At 32.8% G+C, this 20,516-nt stretch overlaps 1 protein-coding gene across 2 annotated transcripts in view; it reads right to left on the reverse strand.

The window, feature by feature from the left end:
* The window catches only part of RNGTT (RNA guanylyltransferase and 5'-phosphatase), a 240,829-nt gene that overhangs the window by 152,547 nt on the left and 67,766 nt on the right, over positions 1 to 20,516 (reverse strand). For both annotated transcript variants that reach the window (XM_019743291.2, XM_019743290.2), the window contains exons 9-11: positions 18,280 to 18,415; positions 10,129 to 10,200; positions 4,671 to 4,835 (exon numbers count right to left, since the gene is read on the reverse strand). In XM_019743291.2, coding sequence (XP_019598850.2) covers positions 4,671 to 4,835; positions 10,129 to 10,200; positions 18,280 to 18,415 — 373 coding nt within the window. The remainder of the gene's footprint in view (positions 1 to 4,670; positions 4,836 to 10,128; positions 10,201 to 18,279; positions 18,416 to 20,516) is intronic.

Consider the following 20,516-nt stretch of genomic DNA (forward strand, 5'->3'; position numbering starts at 1 on the left):
CATACTCTTACCATCTGATCTAGTAATTTCAACCCAAAGGAACTGAAAACTTATGTCCACAAAAAACCTGCACATGGGTGTTTATAGAAGCATTATTTATAATTGCCAAAACTTGAAAGTAATCAAGATGTCCCTCAGTAGGTGAATGAATAAATAAACTGTGGTACATCCAGACAACAGAATATTATTCAGTGCAAAACAGAAATGAGCTATCAAGCCATGAAAAGACATGGAGAAATTTAAAAGCAAATTACGAAGAGAAAGATGTCAATCTTAAAAGGCTACACAGTATGTGATTCCAACTACATGACATTCTGGAAAAAGCAAACTAAAAAGACAGTAAAAAGATCAGTGGTTGCCAGGGGGCACGGGCGGGAGGAGGGATGAACAGGCAGAGCAGAAGATTTTTAGGACAGTGAAAATACACTGTATGATATTATGATGATGAATGTCATTAGACATTTGTCCAAACTCACAGAATGTACACCACCAAGAGTGAACCCTAACGTAAACCATGCACTTTGCGTGATGATAATGTGTCAGTGTAGGTTCAGCCGTGGTAGCAAAAGTACCACTGTGGTGAGTGATGATAATGGGGGAGGCTGTACACGTGGTGCCAGGGGGTATATGGAAAGTCTCTGTGCCTTCCTTACAACATTATTGTGAACCTAAAACTGCTCTAAATAATAATAATAATAACATTAAGACTAAGTAGGGCTTATCCCAGGTACACAAGAAAGCTTCAGCGTTGGGACATATTTTCATATAATTCATGAAATGAACAGATCTAAACAGAAAAAAATAATAGTATTATATCTATAGTAGATAAAAAGCCATTTGACAACGTTGAACAACTATTCCTGATTAAAAGTAAAACGACTCAGTAAAACAGAACCAGACACTTGTTTAACCTGCTAAAATAGATTTCAGACTCAAAAGACAACATATTATACTTTGAAGAAACACAGAAGCAATCAAATCAGGAACAAGACAAGGATCCCTACAACTATTACTACAACTTAAAACAGTACTTGTGTGCGACTGAATTAGATGAGAGAAAAATTAATGTATGAAAAATCTAAGAGTTAAGCTATGTCTATATACATTTAGTACAACTGAATACCTAGAAAAAGGAAGAGAATCAACTGCAAAGTCAGCACAAATACCAAAACGCAGCAAGAAAGTTGTATAAAGTTAGTATAAATCCAAATCAACAGCTTTCAAGTTTAAAAACTCATTATGTATTTAAAAAATATGCTAAATTCCTACAGCTAACATCATACTTAATAGTTAAAAACAAATTTTCCTGCCCAAAAATGAGAAACAAACAAGGCTGTTCACTCTCACTACTTCTATTCAACATTAAATGAGAAGTTCTAGCCCCTACAATAAGGCAAGAAAAAGAAAAGGAATTCAGATTGGAAAGGAAAAACTAAAAGTGCCCTTTGTTTAAAAAAATGACACAACCATCTATGTAAAAAAATCTGATGGAATCTACAAAAAGCTGTAAGAATAATAAATGAGTTTGGCAAGATAAAAGATCAATATACAGAAAATCAATGTATCCCTATGATACTAAGAATTCGAGATTTTAAAAAAATTTAAATGCTATTGATAATAGCATCATACAGTATAAAATAAACATGGAAAAAATCAAATGAGTAAAACCTAATACTTCAAACTACAAAAATTTCTGGGAGAAAAATAATGGAAAAAAAGGAGACCTACCGGGTTGATTAACTGGAAAATGCGAAATTGCTAGGATGTCAATTCTCCACCTAATTTGACCTACATCTTCAATGCAACCGCAATCCAAATCCCAGCAGGCTTTTTTTGTAGAAATTGGCAGCTGATTCTAAAACTCATATGAAAACGCAAAGGACTAAAATAGCCAAAACAACTCCAAAAAAGAAGTATAAAGTTGGAAGATTAATTCTGATTCCAAGATTTATTATAAAGTTAAGTAATCAAGACAGTGTGGTACTTGCATAGACAGACAAATAGATCAAGAGGACAGAACAGTCTATCAGTAGACCCAGACGTACATGACATCTATTTTTTTATAGTTACAGAAGAAATTCAATGAAAAAAGGATAGTGTCTTCAATAATTGGTACAGAATCAATTAGATACCCATATGCAAAACAAACGAACAAAAACTTATCAAGATGTTAACAACAACACAAATGTCTACGACTATGAAATAGTTAAATTATGGTACACTGAGAAAATGGAAATCTGTGCATCTATTTAAAAAAGGAATGAAGGTGATCTCTATGTACCACTACTGGAGCCAGGGGAAGCAATACATAAGTAAGCAAGTAAGTAAGTAAGTAAATAAATAAATAAATAAATAAATAAATAAATGTATAGAACAGTATGTTAAGAATCACTTCTTAAGTGTGATAAGGGTGGTAAGATGCTAAATGTATTTGCTTGTACACGCATAAAGAAATTCTGATGGATATACCAAATACTAACAGTAATGGCTACTCTTCTGAGAAGATGATAAAATTAATAGGAAACTTTCTGAGAAACTACTTGCTATGTGACTTTAAAATTTTTGTTAACCATATTTAATCTATTCAAAGAATTCTTTTCTAATTGGCTTTCAAACTGGAAATACAAATAACATTGTAATTTGAGAAAATGTTACTTGTTATTACTGTTTTGGATGCTGTATTCTAACTATGTATATCAAGTTAAAAAACTGAACAACGCATTATCCCTGCCCTGTATTTGATGGATCAAATTAGGCAAAATGAAGAGGTTGTTAATAGAGCTACACTAATAAAGTCCTAAAATCAAGTTATCTTCAAGATCTTATAGAGAAATGAAATTCTATTATTTTCTACAAAAAAGTATGTATTTTTCTATAGTTATAAATTTTGTTTAAAACCACATAAAAACTAGCTTTTCTCATAAAAATGATCTATACTTCGCTGACAAATGTTTTATCATTCATAATATCACTATTTTATCATTCCCATTAGCAAAGATAAAAATAATAAGAATCTCTAGAGCAATAACCTGCCAGCTATTACCCTATATCTGGTGTTACTAGTCTTCCCCTTTCGACCAACTCTGCTGCAACTTTCCTTCTGCAACTTTCCTTCTGTATTCCACAACCAAAAACAATTTTAAGAGAAACTGCGAACAAAAAATAACAGTAAGAACTGAAAAGGGCTGAAGAGAAGGCTAATAATTAAAATTCCAAATATGAGAACTGCTTTAAAAATATATCCTATGATTTTAAAAAGGGGTTATATAAGCTAAGTATTAAAAAAAAAAGTTAGAGCATCATGTTTTCCTAGTGAAAAACTACATTAAAAGTTGTTCAACATAACTTCTTCAGATCCCTAAAGAACAGTTCTCACAGTCATCCACTGCCAAATATTTCTAAGCAGCCCTGATTGAGACTAATGAAACTATACTAAGACATATTTTCTTAAATGCTGAACTTTGAATTATGACAGCACAAGCTGTCAAATTAGTTTTTTTTAAAACGAATGCAAACTGAAACAAGTTGGCTTCTGCCCAACTTTTACACTGTCCTTATAATTTAGAAAATATTTCTGTAAGACTACATAGCTCCAATAAGCAGATTTCCACCAAGGGTGTGGCCCACGTTAAGTATCAATGTTATCCTTACCCTACCAACTGGGCAGGGCACAGAGGAGCACAGGCTCTTGTAGGCACCCCTATATAATATGCCAGCTGCCAAAACAGACACAAAAGGCAAGCAGTGAATTGTGGGAAGATCAGGGCAGCAGAAGTCAACCAACAGTTCCATGCCACATAGGTATTATGCAAAATATTAATGACAGAATGGTTAACTTTACATTTGTTAAGAAAAAGGCCTGCATTAGAGCTGAGATTACTGCTAATACTATATCTAAGGGCGAATACAAAATTGAGTGGACATGAGTAGAAGCAGGCAAAATACAACAAAAACTTACATCACCTAATATGTGAGGTTATATTAGAAAAGAGCTTAAAACATATAATTGCATATGTTGCTATATCTATTATTATTCTATCATAACCATCCCTCCTCCCAAAAATAATAATTCCATGGTGCATCTTTACTGTCAAATACTGTGCAGCATCTAAAAAATAATGTGGCAAATCTCTATGCATTGACATGGAAATTTTTCCATCCACACTGTTAAGTGAAAAAACAACAGTCCCAGAATATTTACTATGATGCATTTTAAGTATTCAAACAACAAAAATCAATAATAAAAGAAAACCTTTCATGTGTGTATGTATATACATATTTATGTAAACGAATTTTTAAAATAAGACTGTGTACTAAATACTGTGTACTTTCAGAAGGCCTAACATGTTATTTTCATTCTTATATAACTCTAAAGTGCTTACAGCCTTTTTAAAAACATAATACAGACCAACAGCCATGAATCAAAAACTATTATGAGAAACAAGGAAGGAACCTAGCTTAAGTTTCCATCACTGAGAGAGAACCTTACTAAGGAGGCGGAGACTTGGTTAATTGTACATTTGTCCAAAACAATACTATATTATAAACAAACGTACTATATTCAAGTAATTGCTGGAAAAACTCAAGACAATTTGGCAGGAAAATGTCATTTATGTTCCTTTTACAAGCTGAATTAGGATACATTATAAGTATTAATTAGAAAATGTTACCTTTCTTGAAGTATAAATGTCAAAAAATGGCTTATTTCTGACACTAAATGGTTCCTGTGTTTTGTCAATGAGCCCAGTCTTCATTTTTTCATGACGAGGATTTATTATTTCTCGTTCTATACACTGCAGACGAATATTAAAATCACAATCTCCAACTGGTTGTGCCTGAATTAAATGAGACAATTATTTAATTTTCAACTCTAAAGACTATTTTTTCAGCATAATTATCAAGGCTGTCACGTTGTACAGACGTCTGTGTAAACAGCATCCTTTGGAGCAGCCCAATGCACCGTACACGCTAGCCCTGAAAATTAATTTGACTAATGATAGAAGCATACTTAAACATACAAATACACAGTTATTTATTTTAAAATTATAAATGCATAAAATAGTATGGGAAAGTGGTATAAATCTACTCTAATAAAAATTGATCCAAAATTTTCACATCTGAATTAAAGTATGACTATACTAATAATTTTTATCACTTATATGAATAAAAGTATATGAATTAGTAAAACCTGTATGAAAACTAAAATCCACACAATTCATGAAAGTATTAGCAAATAAGCAAACAATACATCAAATTAAGCAGTATCACCGACTATTTTTTTTTGTTTAAAGTGCTACCACTTTACAGGCATCAATAAGTAGAAGGTATTTATTAGACAAACACATGCTCAACTCTGAAAACTAATATAGAACACAGTTTACATAATATATTCAATTATACAGTTATAAAGCAAGTTCTCTTCCCCCCATATGTGCACATACAGTATATATACTACATGGTACATAGTATATACTCGTATGGTTTAAACCACGGAATAAAAAGTGCACGTATGCTTTGGTATGAGTTGAGGAAAGGGACTTGCCCGAGCCTAACGGTACATACAAATATTGTTTAACACATCATGTGGGTGACAGTAAGTGTCCAGATTAGCAGCATCACCTCAATGGTATATCAAGTACCACTCTTCTTTACTCGGCAATTGTACACCCGTCAATGCATTTTTCCCATCTTTTCTGTCTTCTTCCTCTTCTCAAATCTATATTACTCAACCTAACATTCACCCAAGTTAATGTTCACAAAGGGGTGACAGCACTCGCTTAAGCTGTGAACAATAAATATGCCTTGAAGATGACTTTTTCTGAACTTTGAAAGGATGATAATTTTGATATTCAGCAAAGAAAAAGGAGCAAGAGAAAGTAAGCAAGCGCTAGGTATGAGGTAGAATATGCTCCCTTTACATTCAGGCCTATAACTGTTTGTGAAGGGTATTTATTGAGGAAATTCTAGTGAATGACCACACAATCCATGTGTAATCTAAAATACTAGGTTTATTAGGCCTGTTAGATTAATTCAGACCCCTGTAAAAGTCAAGTGGGACAAACAAGCCCTTAATTTTAAGAAAGAACGAAAGTCTAACAACTGTTAAAAATAAATTTGTCTACATTCCTTCCTAGATACATTTCGCTTTAAAATACACATAAATTCACTAAAACAACAAGAATAGATTGAAAGCAAGTTTACCTTCCAATCTATGCTGCCTGTCATAAAGAAAGCTCTTGATAGACAGGTGTTGTTGAATCATTCAGAATAGACTACAGGAAGCACTCAATACGTATTGACTAATTAGCCTGCTTTGCGTTCTTTCTCACTTCAAAACACTATCCATGCTGCCACTGGAGTTATCTTTCAAACAATAAAAGTATGATCATATCATTACCATAACTAAACCCTTCAATAGTTTCCTATTACAAACAGAACTAAGCTAAAATGCCTTATTCAAGTAAACTGGCCCCCTACTCACCAATCCATTCTCATTTTCTGCTATGTCCCATGTATCACCACACATCAAATACACTGACAACCATCTAATGCTCCTGACCTTCAAAATTAAACTGTGTCACTTTATCTGTAGGAAATTCCACACTTCAATGACTCAACTATACCCAGCGTAAGTTAGAATACTCTCCTCTCCATTATTTCTCATATATTTCTATATCTCTCATATATCTTTGTAGTTATACTTATGATATTACTATTGTTATTTCTTCATGGTCTGCAAATTTATTTTTATTTTGTATCCAAACACATACCGTGTTTCCCCGAAAATAAGACCTAGCCCAATAATCAGTTCTAATGCGTCTTTTGAAGCAAAAATTAATATAAGACCTGCTATTCTATTCTATTCTATTCTATTCTATTCTATTCTATTCTATTCTATTCTATTCTATTCTATTCTATTCTATTCTATTCTATTCTATTCTATTCTATTCTATTCTATTCTATTCTATTCTATTCTATTCTATTCTATTCTATTCTATTCTATTCTATTCTATTCTATTCTATTCTATTCTATTCTATTCTATTCTATTCTATTCTATTCTATTCTATTCTATTCTATTCTTATTTTCGGGGAAACATGGTATCCTAACAAATGTATATACATATATTAACTTTTAATAAATTGCAGACATATACAACTGTGTATGTTATAAAACATAAGAATTGAATAAATATGTAAAAAATAAACAGAAGTTCTCCTGTTTTCTTCTCAAACCCCAATAAAGTGTTGTGGAAGTGGCCTTTGGAGGCCAGTGCACTAAATTATGAATTCCCTAAAGACAAGAAATTATGTCTTATTAATCTGTATACCCAATACCTAGAACAATACTTGATATATAAAAGATGATCAATTAAAATCCTGCTGAACAAAATAAACTAAAGAATTGAAAATTTTTTAACTGTGATTTTTTTTTATAATAGTGATCTTAATTTGCTGATTCAAAATAAACAGAGTTTATCATCAGTGGTTAATCATCAATGAAGCCTCCATAGTAAATTAAAGAGTTAAATATCTGGTGTTTTAATTATAAATATATCCTACTATCAGAAATATTTAAAATCAATGAAGTATGGCAAAAGGCACTCAATAAATATTTACTGAATGAATGACTATAGACCTAGAGATGAAAATGATTAATCATTTTACAGCGAAATATGGATGAATTTCCTAAATAAAGACACAAACACACAAACTTTGAGTTCTAATAAGTTTGATTTCATTAAATGAAAAACTTCTGTGGATCAATGCAAACTAAATTAGAAAAGATATTGTTTGCCACATTTATAACCAGGAAATAATTAGAATACAGAAAAGATAATGAATTCCTACACATTAAACAGAAAAAAAAGGTTGGCAATCAAAGAGAAAATTAAAAAATTATTTGAATCTACAATTAAGTCACTAAAGAAAAAAATCAAATGAGTAAAAATGTATGAAATATACTTAACTTCATTAGCAATCAGGGAAAAGCAAATTAAAACAAAGCGAGATATCATTTCACACATATCCAAATGGAAAAAATCGGTTATCTGATAATACCAACTGTAGTAAACTGGTATAACTACTTCTGAGAGGAATTTAGCAATGCAGCTGATAAAGCTGAAGTTGCCAATACAATGAGAATCTCCGTGTTGCAGGGATAAGGGACAAGACTTTTTAAAACACTTTCCAGATGATTATATCCCAAGAATGAGAAGCGTCCTAGAGAAACTTTAACACATGTGCACAAGAATAAAACATATAAAAGTGTTCAACGCACAAACTATGGAAATTCAAATGTCCATCAAGAGGAAAAAAGATGGTCAAATATATGGTGATAGAAGGAGAACTGCCTTTGGGTGATGAACACACAATGTGACAAATAGATGATGTATTACAGAACTGTACACTTTAAGTCTATGTAACTTTACTAACCATTGTCACCCCAATAAATTTTAATTTTAAAAAAAAAGAAGAGAAAAGATAAATTCCATATATTTATACAATGTAATCATCAACAGTAATTAAAATGAATGAACTAAAGCTACACATATTAACAGATAAATCTACAAAATATTGTGGAGCAAATGTTGGGTACCACGGTAGGTATTATGACATTTATATCACTAGAAACCTTGCAAAAAAAACACCGTATCTAGCTTATAGACACACACATTGATAGTCAAGGTATTAAAAACATTCGTGGGGATAATAAACACCAAATTCAGGGTAGAAGTTGTTACTTCTGGGTCAAGGATAGGATGATAGAGGTGTGCACAAGAAACCTCTACTGAATCTGTAATCATTTCTTATTAAAAAGAAAGTGGAGTAAAAATGACAAAGTTAAGCTTCAACAAATCTGGTGGTCAGTACGTAAGTATTCTTTATATTATTCTCTGTACTTTGGTGTATACTGAAATTTTTCCTATTTTTTTAACGAATTGGAAGGTTACTGTCTATGACAAAGTCCCCAGGCTAAGAAGTAAACCTGCACTACACACATTTCACAGCACAACTCAGTATAAAGAGGCAAAGGAGACAGTGCTTCCCCATTCACAAAGAAACAAGGCTGTCCCCACTCTTTATGTCTCATTATGGGCCAAGGAACATTATTCCAAGATCTGTGATAAGAGTAAGTCAATTCTGGAAAGTATCACTTTTGAGGAATACAGTAGTCACAAACAGAACAAAATTCAAACTTGATGGTTTCTGACCTTGAGTTTCTTATATTTGAAATTCTGTTTAAAATATAGAAATTCAACAAAATAAAATGAGATATATGCATTGAAAATTTCCAGGAAAAAATGCCATTAAGTGATATGGATTAATGTAATCTTAAATATTAATACTGCAATTTAAAATATATACTCCTCAAAAAAAAGGTTTTAAAAAGTTTGTTATAAATCTTCAAAACCTTACAACGTAACACTTTTAATTCCAGAATTCTTAATTGCTTTCAGTCTGCTTGAAATAATAAATGATTATACAAACTGGATAATGTATTTCTAGAGCAATGATTATACCTTTTCATAGATGTACACGACTGAATTTCTTCCATTACAGAATTCATCTTGTACTACCTAAATAATTTTGACATTCAATTAAACACTAACAAACAGATTCTTGGATAGTCTAAAACTACAGGAAATGGATAGAGAATATAATTTCTCTTTTTTGATACCGATTTACAATAGGGAATTTTATACTTTGTTTTTAAGTTTCCTGCCTGTACTCAAGAATAACATATTTGTGCCTCCAAGTTATACATTCAACATTCATGATCAATTTCCTCTCTCTCTTTTTTAAGTGACAGACAATAATAAAATTGGGGGACTCCATTTTTAAATCAAATACAGGATAACTAAAACCAAGACATTTCCATTTTACAATATATTATCTCGTTTTATCCCAGTTAAACTGTTTTTCTTTACTCACTTGAAGTACCTAAAGAATCTAAAGACAAATGTGCAAAATATTAGGCAACAAGAGAAAGAAAAGATGTAAAAATAACTTGAAAGAATCACAATTTTTCTTTCCTGCTATGTCTAAGGTAGCAACACTTTTTATTTGTTAAAACATCTATTATCTCAGTGACAATTTTTATTTTATAAATTATAGAAGATACTTACATTGAATTTAATTATGTCATAAATCAAATATCGAGGAACGGCTTGTCCATTTACTCTGTCAATAATCATTTCCTTCAAAGAGAAAAGAAGATAAGTTTCTTCATTCTTTAACAGCAATTTCTTTAATTTGATTGAAATATAACATATACACAGAAAGCACATAAAACATAAATTATACAACTTGATAAAATTTCAAAGTGAACACACTTATACCCAGATCAAATCAATAGTCAGCACCCCAAAAATCCCCATCACGAGTTTATTCTGTATTGAAATAAAGTCATATGACAATATCTCCTTATATTTTTTATATTTTAATTTCTATGCTATATTTTGTTTTATGTTTGAATTACTAAGCAACTATTGGGATAAGAAGACTACAAATTTTGAATTCCAAATATCAGGGACATTTTAAAAATAATTTTGTTAAATCATTATTGCTTTATATTTTGTTATATACCAATTACTTTAATCACAAAATCTACAAGTGTAAATGGTGCCCTTATAATAAATATAATCCCCTTATGACCCACGTGGTTCCATGTCCGTCTATTTTGATCTAAGGGGAACAGGATGAAAGAATATATCACAGCCATTAAATGAAAAGAACTTAAATTCTGCACTGACAGAAAAGACTAAAGAATGATTACAGGTAAATAATGCAGTATTTTATAAAATTTTAATTCTTAATAATAGGTTTGACCTAAAATTACTATACTTTCCTTATAGTCTTCCAAACTAAACAGGTTTTTTAATCTAATTTCATGACAGAAGTTCCACACACAACCATCTAGAATTACAAACACACTGATTTAGGACAAGTATATTTTGTTGTTTTAAGAAACTATTACCAATTAATTTCTTTCTCAAATACGTATTTGCTAAGCTACAAACATATTAATGATTATTGTCTTGAATCTAACTCTCACTTTCATTGTTTTAACTGTTTAATGAAATATTTTAATACTTGTATCTGAGAATTTTATGAGCCACAGGGCGGTGCCAATAATAAGTTTCAATTAATTATTCTTTTCAAAACTGGTGGATGGAAATTAAGTGGCCTTCCAGGTTCAGATTGCAGACATCACAGAATTTCCCTCCCAAAATACCTGATGAAATGAGCAACAACATATCTTTCTTTAAACATTAAAAAACAATTATCATCAGCAAGTAAAACAAGTAAAAAGGAATAAACAAATGAGTAAGCTTTAAAAATTGACAGCACAAAAACTACCACGATTCTGGTGGAACAAAAAGGCACAGCAGGGTTCAGCTCCAAGCCCACTAAATCCCCAGAAGCTCTACTTGTAAAATGACAAATTATTGATAACTGTCACTATTACACTCAAATACAGATAAAAACTCTGGTTATTCTCATCCTCTTTTTTCCCCTCTTCTCATTTGTAGAGTAATAAAAATAGCAGGACACTCTTTCTGCCTAAAGTAAAGGCTCCCAGATTCCATGCTAAACTGAAGAAATAGTCTGAGCATTATTGGAATAAAACATGGTTCCCAACTAGCTGAAGAAAAACATTCACCAAGAGTTTTTAAAACAGAACAGAAGCCAGGGAGTCTAACAAAGACCCGATGCCCAGGCAGAGTTCTTTCCAATAACCCACTAAACACAATGTCCCCTTCCCCACAGCTGCCATCTCTGAACTAGGCTACAAAAAAGTAAGTAAACAAAATAACTAAGCTTCAAATTTAGTTTAAAAAATTGGTGGGATTGTACACTGTTGGTGGGATTATAAAATGGTACAACCACTACGGAGAATAGTATGGCAGTTCCCTCAAAAAATTAAAAATACAACTATCTTATGATCCAGTGACCCCACTATGGGTATGTAGCCAAAAGTATTGAAAGCAAGGTTTTGAAGAGATATTTGCACAACCACGTTTATAGCATTATTCCAATAGCTAAAAGGTAGAAGCAACCCTAATGTATATATATGCCACCTTTATTTATCCATTCATTTGTTGGACATTTTATACATACACACGTGCCCGCGTGTGTATAATGGAATATTATTCAGCCTTGAAAAGAAAAGAAATCTATCAAATGTTACAACATGGATAAACCTTGAGGACATTATGCTAAGTGAAATAATCAAGTCAGTAAAGGACAAATACTGTATGATTTCCCTTATATGAGATATCAAAAGTAGTTAAATTCATAGAAATAGAAAGTAGAATGATGGTTGCCATGGGCTTGGGGTCATGGGGAGCTGTTTCATGGGTATAGAGTTTCAGTTTTACATGATAAAAAAGTTCTGGAAATGAACCCTATAACTGTCCCAGTTTATTGCAAGGAGAGTTTCCAGGCTTCATGCAGGCAGGGGGATGATAGGGGGAACTAGCTTTCTCCATGAGTTGAGAAAATACAACGGGTTGTCCAGGGAAACCAATGATGCTAGAGCTCTTAGGGGACAGTATGAGACAGAGAGAGACAGAGACAGAAACAGAGACAGAGCCAGAGCCAGAGCGAGAGAGAGAGAGAGAGAGAAAGAGAGAGAGCGAGCCAGGGAAAGAACTCCAGATATCTACCGATAGACCCCTTTGAATATTCAACAGAGTATGCATGTGAGGAAACTACTCAAGGCCTGGCAAGGAAAAGTCTTAAAGGGAACCATATCTAGCACTGACACAAGATTGTGTATAATGCCTGTTCCCATCTCATAATTCACAGGGTAATGAATACTCAGAAGGATCTTGTCTCAGTAGTGGAGAATATTATTCCTAAAGACTGCTGTAGTCCACCTAACAAATCTCAAAAGCAAGACTCAAAAGGTACAAACTAGTTCCAAATAAATTAACTACATCCCAGAACAAAACTCACAAATACTTATAGGAATACAAAAATATCAAGACCCCAAAATGGTAAAATTCAAAATGCCTGGCATCTAATCAAAAATTACCAGGTATATGAAGAGGCAAAAATATACAACCCATAAAAAGGGTAAAAATTAATCAATATAGGCCCCAAAGTGAGAGATATGTTAGAGTTATTGGGCAAGAACACTAAGATGGCCAAGACATGGAAACGGCGAAAATGTCCTTCGATAGATGAATGGATAAAGAAGTTGTGGTGTATATACACAATGGAATACTATTCGGCAGTGGGAGGGGATGATGTGGGAACATTTGTGACAACATGGATGGATCCTGAGAGTATGATGCTAAGCGAAATAAGTCGGACAGAAAGGGCAGGGAGCCGTATGATTTCACTGATATGTGGTATGTGGGCCAGGAGCAACAGAGGAACAAGACAAACAAATGAGAAACAAAAACTCATAGAGGTTAACCAGAGGGTAAGGGGGCTGGGGGTGGGAGATGAGGGTAAGGGGGATCAAATATATGGTGATGGAAGGAGAACTGACTCTGGGTGGTGAACACACAGTGGGATTTATGGATGATGTAATACAGAATTGTACACCTGAAATCTATGTAATTTTACTAACAATTGTCACCCCAATAAATTTTTTTTAAAAAAAGAACACTAAGATGGCTTATACAACAGTATTCCACATATTCAAAAGTTAAGTAGAGACATAGAAGACACACATACACACACACACACACACACACACACACAGAGGCTGAAAATGAATTCCCAGAGGTAAAAACTACTTCTGAGGTGAAAAAATACTGTGGTTGGGATGCACAGCAATTTAGACATTGCAGAAGTAAAGATTAGTGAATTTGAAGATATAGCAACAGAAACTAGCCAAAATGAAACACAGAGAGAAAAAAGTTTGTTTGTTTTAATTAAAAGAGCATTAGTACTTATATCTCCAAAAGGGGGAATGGCAGAAATAATGGCAAAAAATTTTCTACTTTTGATGAAAACTTTAAAAGATACTCAAGAAACCCCAAGCATAAGAAACCTGAAGAAAACTACACCAAGGCACATCAACTTTATATCATTCAAGAGCTTGTGAGAAATTGCTCCATTGTCTTCTGGTATTAAATATTACTGTGGAGAAATATGAAGCTTGAATCCTTCATTATGGTTCCCACTCACTCCGCCCAAAAAAATTCCTGCATGTTTGTGATTTTTCTATCCTCTATACTTTTCTATATTCCATTCCCTTTAGTTGAAGTCCCCGGGCATCCACTCTTCTGCCTATCTATCCAGTATCTCCTGAACCCAAATTATGTATTAGGAGTAGCTCTAAGTGCTAAAGAAATTAAACACACAGTGCCTATGTTCAGGGAACTCAAAGTCCCAGAAAGAGTGGAAAATATATAAGGAAATAAATCCAACAAAGCATTATACTATTAATAACAGATGGCCAGATAGATAGAATGACCTAAATGTCTAAACCAGAATATTTCTGAGACTGAAACTAATTGCTATTAACTAGTTTACTATTTGATGGCTATACTAATTCAACAGGTATGTATCTCTACTGTGCCAGCCAAATAAGGACATAAGATACAAGGTTAAGAAGTAGCAGTTATTTCTACTTGAAGAGTAAAAGAATGGTTTGATAAGGTGCATTGCCCTTAGTTGAATCCTGAAAGATGCAGTGGGCACTTTCTAGCAGGATGGTGGACAGAACAAAAGGTATTACAAAGGTAAGACAAAAGATGGTTTGGGGTAAATTGTCAAAGCTCAGTATAAGAGGAACTTATGGTTCAAGGGCTCACAGTCAAAGATGATGCTAAAGACATTGGCATGGCCTGGATATAAAGAATATTATGTTGAGTAGTTTGGCTTTAGTGCTATGGGCAACAAGGAACCTTTGAACGGTTTCAATGAAAGGAGATAATTAACTGTTCTCTGGAAAACCTGTGGGCATTGAAAGCTCATCTCAAAGGTAACCCATTCCTTAAAATCCTTTCAGATAAAGCCGACTCATTTCTAATTATCGGAGTTCATCCAGGTGATGAAATGCTCTGGAATTAGGTAGCAGTAATCGTTGCACAATCCTTCGAATATACTAAACACCACTGAATTGTACACTAAAATGATGAATTTTATAGTATGCTAGTATATTTCAATTTTTAAGAATAAAAATAATTTTTTTAAATCCTAAAATCAATTCTTCAGAGTGAAGGAAAATGATGGAACCCCAGACACACAGCATATATTCAATGCAAGCTATGTACATATTGATTATACATGTTCTATAAACATAGGCACAATAAAATGACTAAAAGGAAGTACATCAAAATGTTAAAATGTAATCTCTTCTGGGATAATTGAATTTTTCTATTTTATAATGTACAGACTTACTAAAATTTTAACAATGAGCATGCATATTCTTTATAAAAAATTAACAGCTGAAAAGACACGCCATTTTTCCAAGATTCTTGCTATTAACTTTAATGATTAACTGCCATATCTTCCTCTTAGCTTCAATATAAAATTGATTGAATTTCACTGATTTGTTTCAAATGAATTAGTGCCATATTTCTAAACTCCTATTTTCCACATTTTGTGGGTCAAAGAGTATCATTTAGAGAGGAAAAACAAAAGCTTCAGTGCTCACATCTGACAGCCAGACAATTAGGTAGTTTTGAGTTATTCTTGGATTTGGAATTTTACAAAAACAACTTGCAAATGAAAATACAGAAGAAACAGGAAACTACAGAGGGCTGTTTTAATTAACTAACTGGAAAAACAGATATGACAACTATAATTCTGGTCCAAGTAAATTGATACCATGAATCATATTGCTATTTTAAAACCTCACAAGAGTCTATTATGCTGCTCTCAGTTATCCAACTTTGGGGTGAAAATAAATAGTATTGCTAAGTTAAATCTGAAGATGGTTAAACATCTAATTTTCAAGCATTATTTCCTACCTGGAATGCCCTCAGCCTATGTCCAACAAAATGCTCTTTCTACATAAATTTTCCATATTGAATGCCAACTCCTCTATTATACATCTTTAGTTCCTAACTAGATGCAATTTATTTCTCTTCTAAAACACAACAGGACTTGTTTTAAATACCAATTATTTGGTATTATCGGCACTTTACAAACCATCACAACAGCACCAAGAACTAAGTATTGTTATTAGCCTCAATTCATTATAGATGAGGAAACTGAGGAAATTATACAAGGTCCCTCATGTAATAAGGAATGGAGTCAATGAGTCAATAAGGCACCCCGATTTAGTTAGGGCTCTTAACCACTATGCTATACTATCCCTTAAAACGGAAAAGTCCTTCACCAAATTAGAAAATATAAAATTTTTAAAACCAACCATTTAAGACAATGTACAGAAACTTTATATACGGATGGTAAATTGTACATGTGTTCAAACTTTCTGGAATTACGCATGTCAGTATTTAAAATGGGCATGCCCTCGAATCCAGCATAGTGAACACAGTACAGCCTGTTACCATCTCTTCCTTGGGAGCCTAATTCCCACACTCCAAGTGGTGCTGCTACCAATGAGTTCCTGGCCTCCACTGCCACTCCTCCATGGTATATAATTCAGGCAAGGCCCTCCGGAGTGGAGTCTTCCCTGGGATCGACATTACGGATGTTGGGAGAAAATGTTATCTTTCAGCTTGAGTGGCAATGAAATTTGCCTCTCAAGTGTCAAGAACCTTCATGCGGAATGAAACCAGACAAGTAAAGCAAAGACAGTGAGAAAGACAAAGCATGGCCACTATTATTTGAGCCAGACCCAGCCTGAATCGGGCCAACTTGAAACATAATTATCTGAATCATTCTTGTTCTTTTTTTCTTCAGTTACTTTAAATTGGACTTCAGTTACTTGCAATCAAGATTCTAAATACACATTACAAGCTCACCTCTACGAATCTTTTTAATTATAAAATTGCACAATTGTGAAAGGGAAAGGTATAAGGATATACATTCAAGTGTGTCTTATAATAGAAAATAAAACTACAAAAGTCAAAATGTCCCCCAAAAAAGGTCTGGTTTAAAAAATCAAAGAATTGTTTCTTAAAGTTGCCTGACAGAACCACTTGGGCACTTTTTAAAAGTATAGATACCTTGGCCCCTGGGATAATCTAATTCATTAGGACTAGGATGGGCTATTGGAATGGGTCATATTTTCAACAAACATCCCCTACAATTTTCACAATCAAAATAGTTTGGAAACCCCAAGTTACGGTGTAGCATATGGTATACATATACAACGGTGTATCATTCAGACATTTATGAGAAAGATATCCAAAACAAATTGCTAAAGTGGAAAAAAAAGACAAGTTACAAAACTCATATATCATTTAGTTCTTTTCATGCAAAATTATGTAATTATCTATGTGTTTAACTATTTGACCAGAGCACTCATTTGCAACCAGGGCAGAGGTACATAATTATTCAGAATCTTACTGAACCCAAAAGTGGGGTCCCAATCCCCCTAAAAATTCTGATACACATTCTCTTTAAGAATCTAAGCTGTGAGTTGCTATTATTAATATGAATGTGTCATATCCTTCAGAAACAGAAGACTGAACTCTGGCACAGAGAAAAATCTGGAATAATGCTCATCAAAATGGCAGGAGTTCAGATGATTTTTACCATCTTGTTTGTAATGTTTTGTATTTAGTTTTTATTTACAATGAATCGATATTTTTAGAATTGGGGAGAAGAAAGCTATTTGCATGAAAGAAAGTTAAAACATTTTTAATCAAGTACTTATATGATTATTAAATGCAGATTTTCTGAAATAGGAAAACTCTTATCACCTTTGAAATTTGAATGTAAAAGTACAGTGGTTGCTTACATACAAAGGCATGCTTCTCTATGAAAAAGAACTATTAGTCCGTATAGCTAAAGAGGCAAGGGGAAAATGTGGTATGTCCTATCACTTAATTAAAATTCAACTGACAAGTAAAATAATAAAGTAAAATTAGTTTTTTTCAATAAGAATTTTGTTTCCAATCACAAAGAACAAAATAATTAATATTTAATTTTGTTCACTTACTCTCACACCCAAGACAATGATCAAGTGACAGTAACTGCAGGTAGGAAATAAATGGAATTTAACACCCTAATAAAAACTAGATTTGATTCTTTATACATCAATTATACCTAATTTTAAAAAAACATTAAAAAATTAGATGCAATTCTAAACTTCACATTTAATTAATAAAAATACACATTTACGAGAAACAAAAATGTTAATGTTTAATTTTTTTTAAAAAGGATAAAGTATTACTTACCCCATCCAAGAGAGTATTTGATAAATGTATACGGAGATCTTTACGAAATGGAAATTCCAGATTTGAAACATGAAATACTGAATTATCTCTATCAACCATAAAAACTTCATTTGTGCCATCAATCAACATCATATACCTATAAATATTAAAAAGGTAATATTAACAGTATAAATCCAAGAATAGAGTCATACGAAATAACAGTTAAATTGTTTTCCTTAGGTTTACAATAGCTATGTGGAATAATGGTCACTAGATTCCCGACCACCCCCCATTATTCAAATTAAAGTACCACAAATAACAAATATTCTTTTTTAAAAACTGTTTCCTATAAAAAAACACAAACTACAGGGAAATCAAAGCTTTTTATGGAGACAATGTGATGTTCAAAGGCAACCTTATGACCCATCTTAGGAAAGAATAATTCTATCATTTTTATTAAATGTTAAACATCAAAGTTTACAAAACACATCAACACACAAACATGCAATTGACTGCATTTTGTTTGCTCAACAGCTATACAAATTAGGTATTACTTTCTCCATTGTGCAGTACAAAAAAAAAGAGTGATTTGCATATGGCCAGACCTCAAATTATCCAATGCCCTTTCTACCACACTCCAGTTAGCAGAACAGTCCCTCTTTGAATCAAAATTACAATACAGCCAGATATCACCATTTCAGGTACAATTCTCATTCGTTACTATAAAATTGAAATATTTTTAAATACAAGCCTTTGAGAATTTCTATTAGCCCTTATCTTCTTAGAGCCAATCAATATATGGGAGAATTTAAATACTTTAACATATGTCATTCTTCAAATGGTCAAGTTACCATCACTGATTCCCATCAGTGAATCAAGAACGGAGCTCTACTACATACAATGTATAGAAATACAGTCCAGACGAGTTCAAGCTGAGAAAATTACAGACTGATAGGCAATGCCACCAAATAGATAATGGCAAGATTTGGGGTGAACATGGAGACCACACCCAGGTACCAAACTCTTCAAAAAATGAGAGAAAATTGACAGCAAGAAATTAGCAAGTTAAAAAAGGCAGGACCTTCAAAGGAACAGAATCATTTTAGATTGCTTTTTGTTCGTTGTTAAGTGAAAGAATGGAAGAATAATAGTCAGGAAGCTAACATGGTACATGGCAGATGTTATAAAAAAGGATAATTTGTTTCATATAAACAAATTAAACCAGAGCAAATAGACAGGTTTAGGCTAGGTGAAGAGAAATAGGAGAGCTGATTAAGGTAAAAGAAGTGTGTGATAACAGGGTATAGAGCATTAAGACAAAAGGGGCTACATTTGGGAACTGGATTGGAAACATGCTGTTACTAGTATTTTTAAAATAAGTAGTCATAGCAGGCCCCTGGGGAGGAGGTAGAGAGCTCTTGCTACATATTGAAACAGCTGTAGCCCTAGTAGATGGGGATTCTGGAGACTCAGGTGTCACTAGAAAATAAAATCTGCCTCAGTCTGGACTGACTGTGTATCTGAGATACTCCTAGACCAACTGCCAGGCCAGCAGGCTGGCAGACAACACGAATACTTAGTTCCCAAAGCCTTCCTGCACATGCTTTTCAAAAGCAGCAATTCTTGGTGGGCAAGGAGAATTTAGGCTTCTTGGAAGAAGTCAGCCTTATCCAGAATTGTGTTTCAAAAAGAATTTAAGTCAACATAAGAAAAGATCAAATAAAAAGCAACTGTGATATCTTCTGCAAAAATGGTATTGAAGACACACTCCATCCTGTTGTTTAAGGACCTAAACCAGCATTTTACAAAGCTTAATATTTACTTGAAAAAGCATTTCATGGCGAAATAAACTAGGGAAACACCTTATCTTTCTCTTACGTCAAGATATATATTAGGAATATTTAAGGTTATAAGAAAACATATATTCACAATTGGAGGAAAGCTGGCTTATGCTAATAAATTTTAAAATTCAGGAAAAAAAATGGTTTGTTTCTTCTGATCATCTGATGATGACAGAACTTATATTTCCCTTTTCACTGGTTGCCCAGAAGCTCAGAATTAAATACAATGTTCAAACAGAATAAATATTAAATCCCAAGGTGCTAGTATATTTGCTTCTACTGTCATAATTGCTTATTTTCCATCCATATTTTAACACACTTATTTGATACATATATGTGTATGTGTGTGTATATATTATATATCAGACCTTTCTTTTTACTTAAAGTGAAATACTAAAAGAAAATACTGTCTATATA

Source organism: Rhinolophus sinicus, linkage group LG05 (assembly GCF_036562045.2).
Source record: "Rhinolophus sinicus isolate RSC01 linkage group LG05, ASM3656204v1, whole genome shotgun sequence".
Lineage (NCBI taxonomy): Eukaryota > Metazoa > Chordata > Mammalia > Chiroptera > Rhinolophidae > Rhinolophus > Rhinolophus sinicus.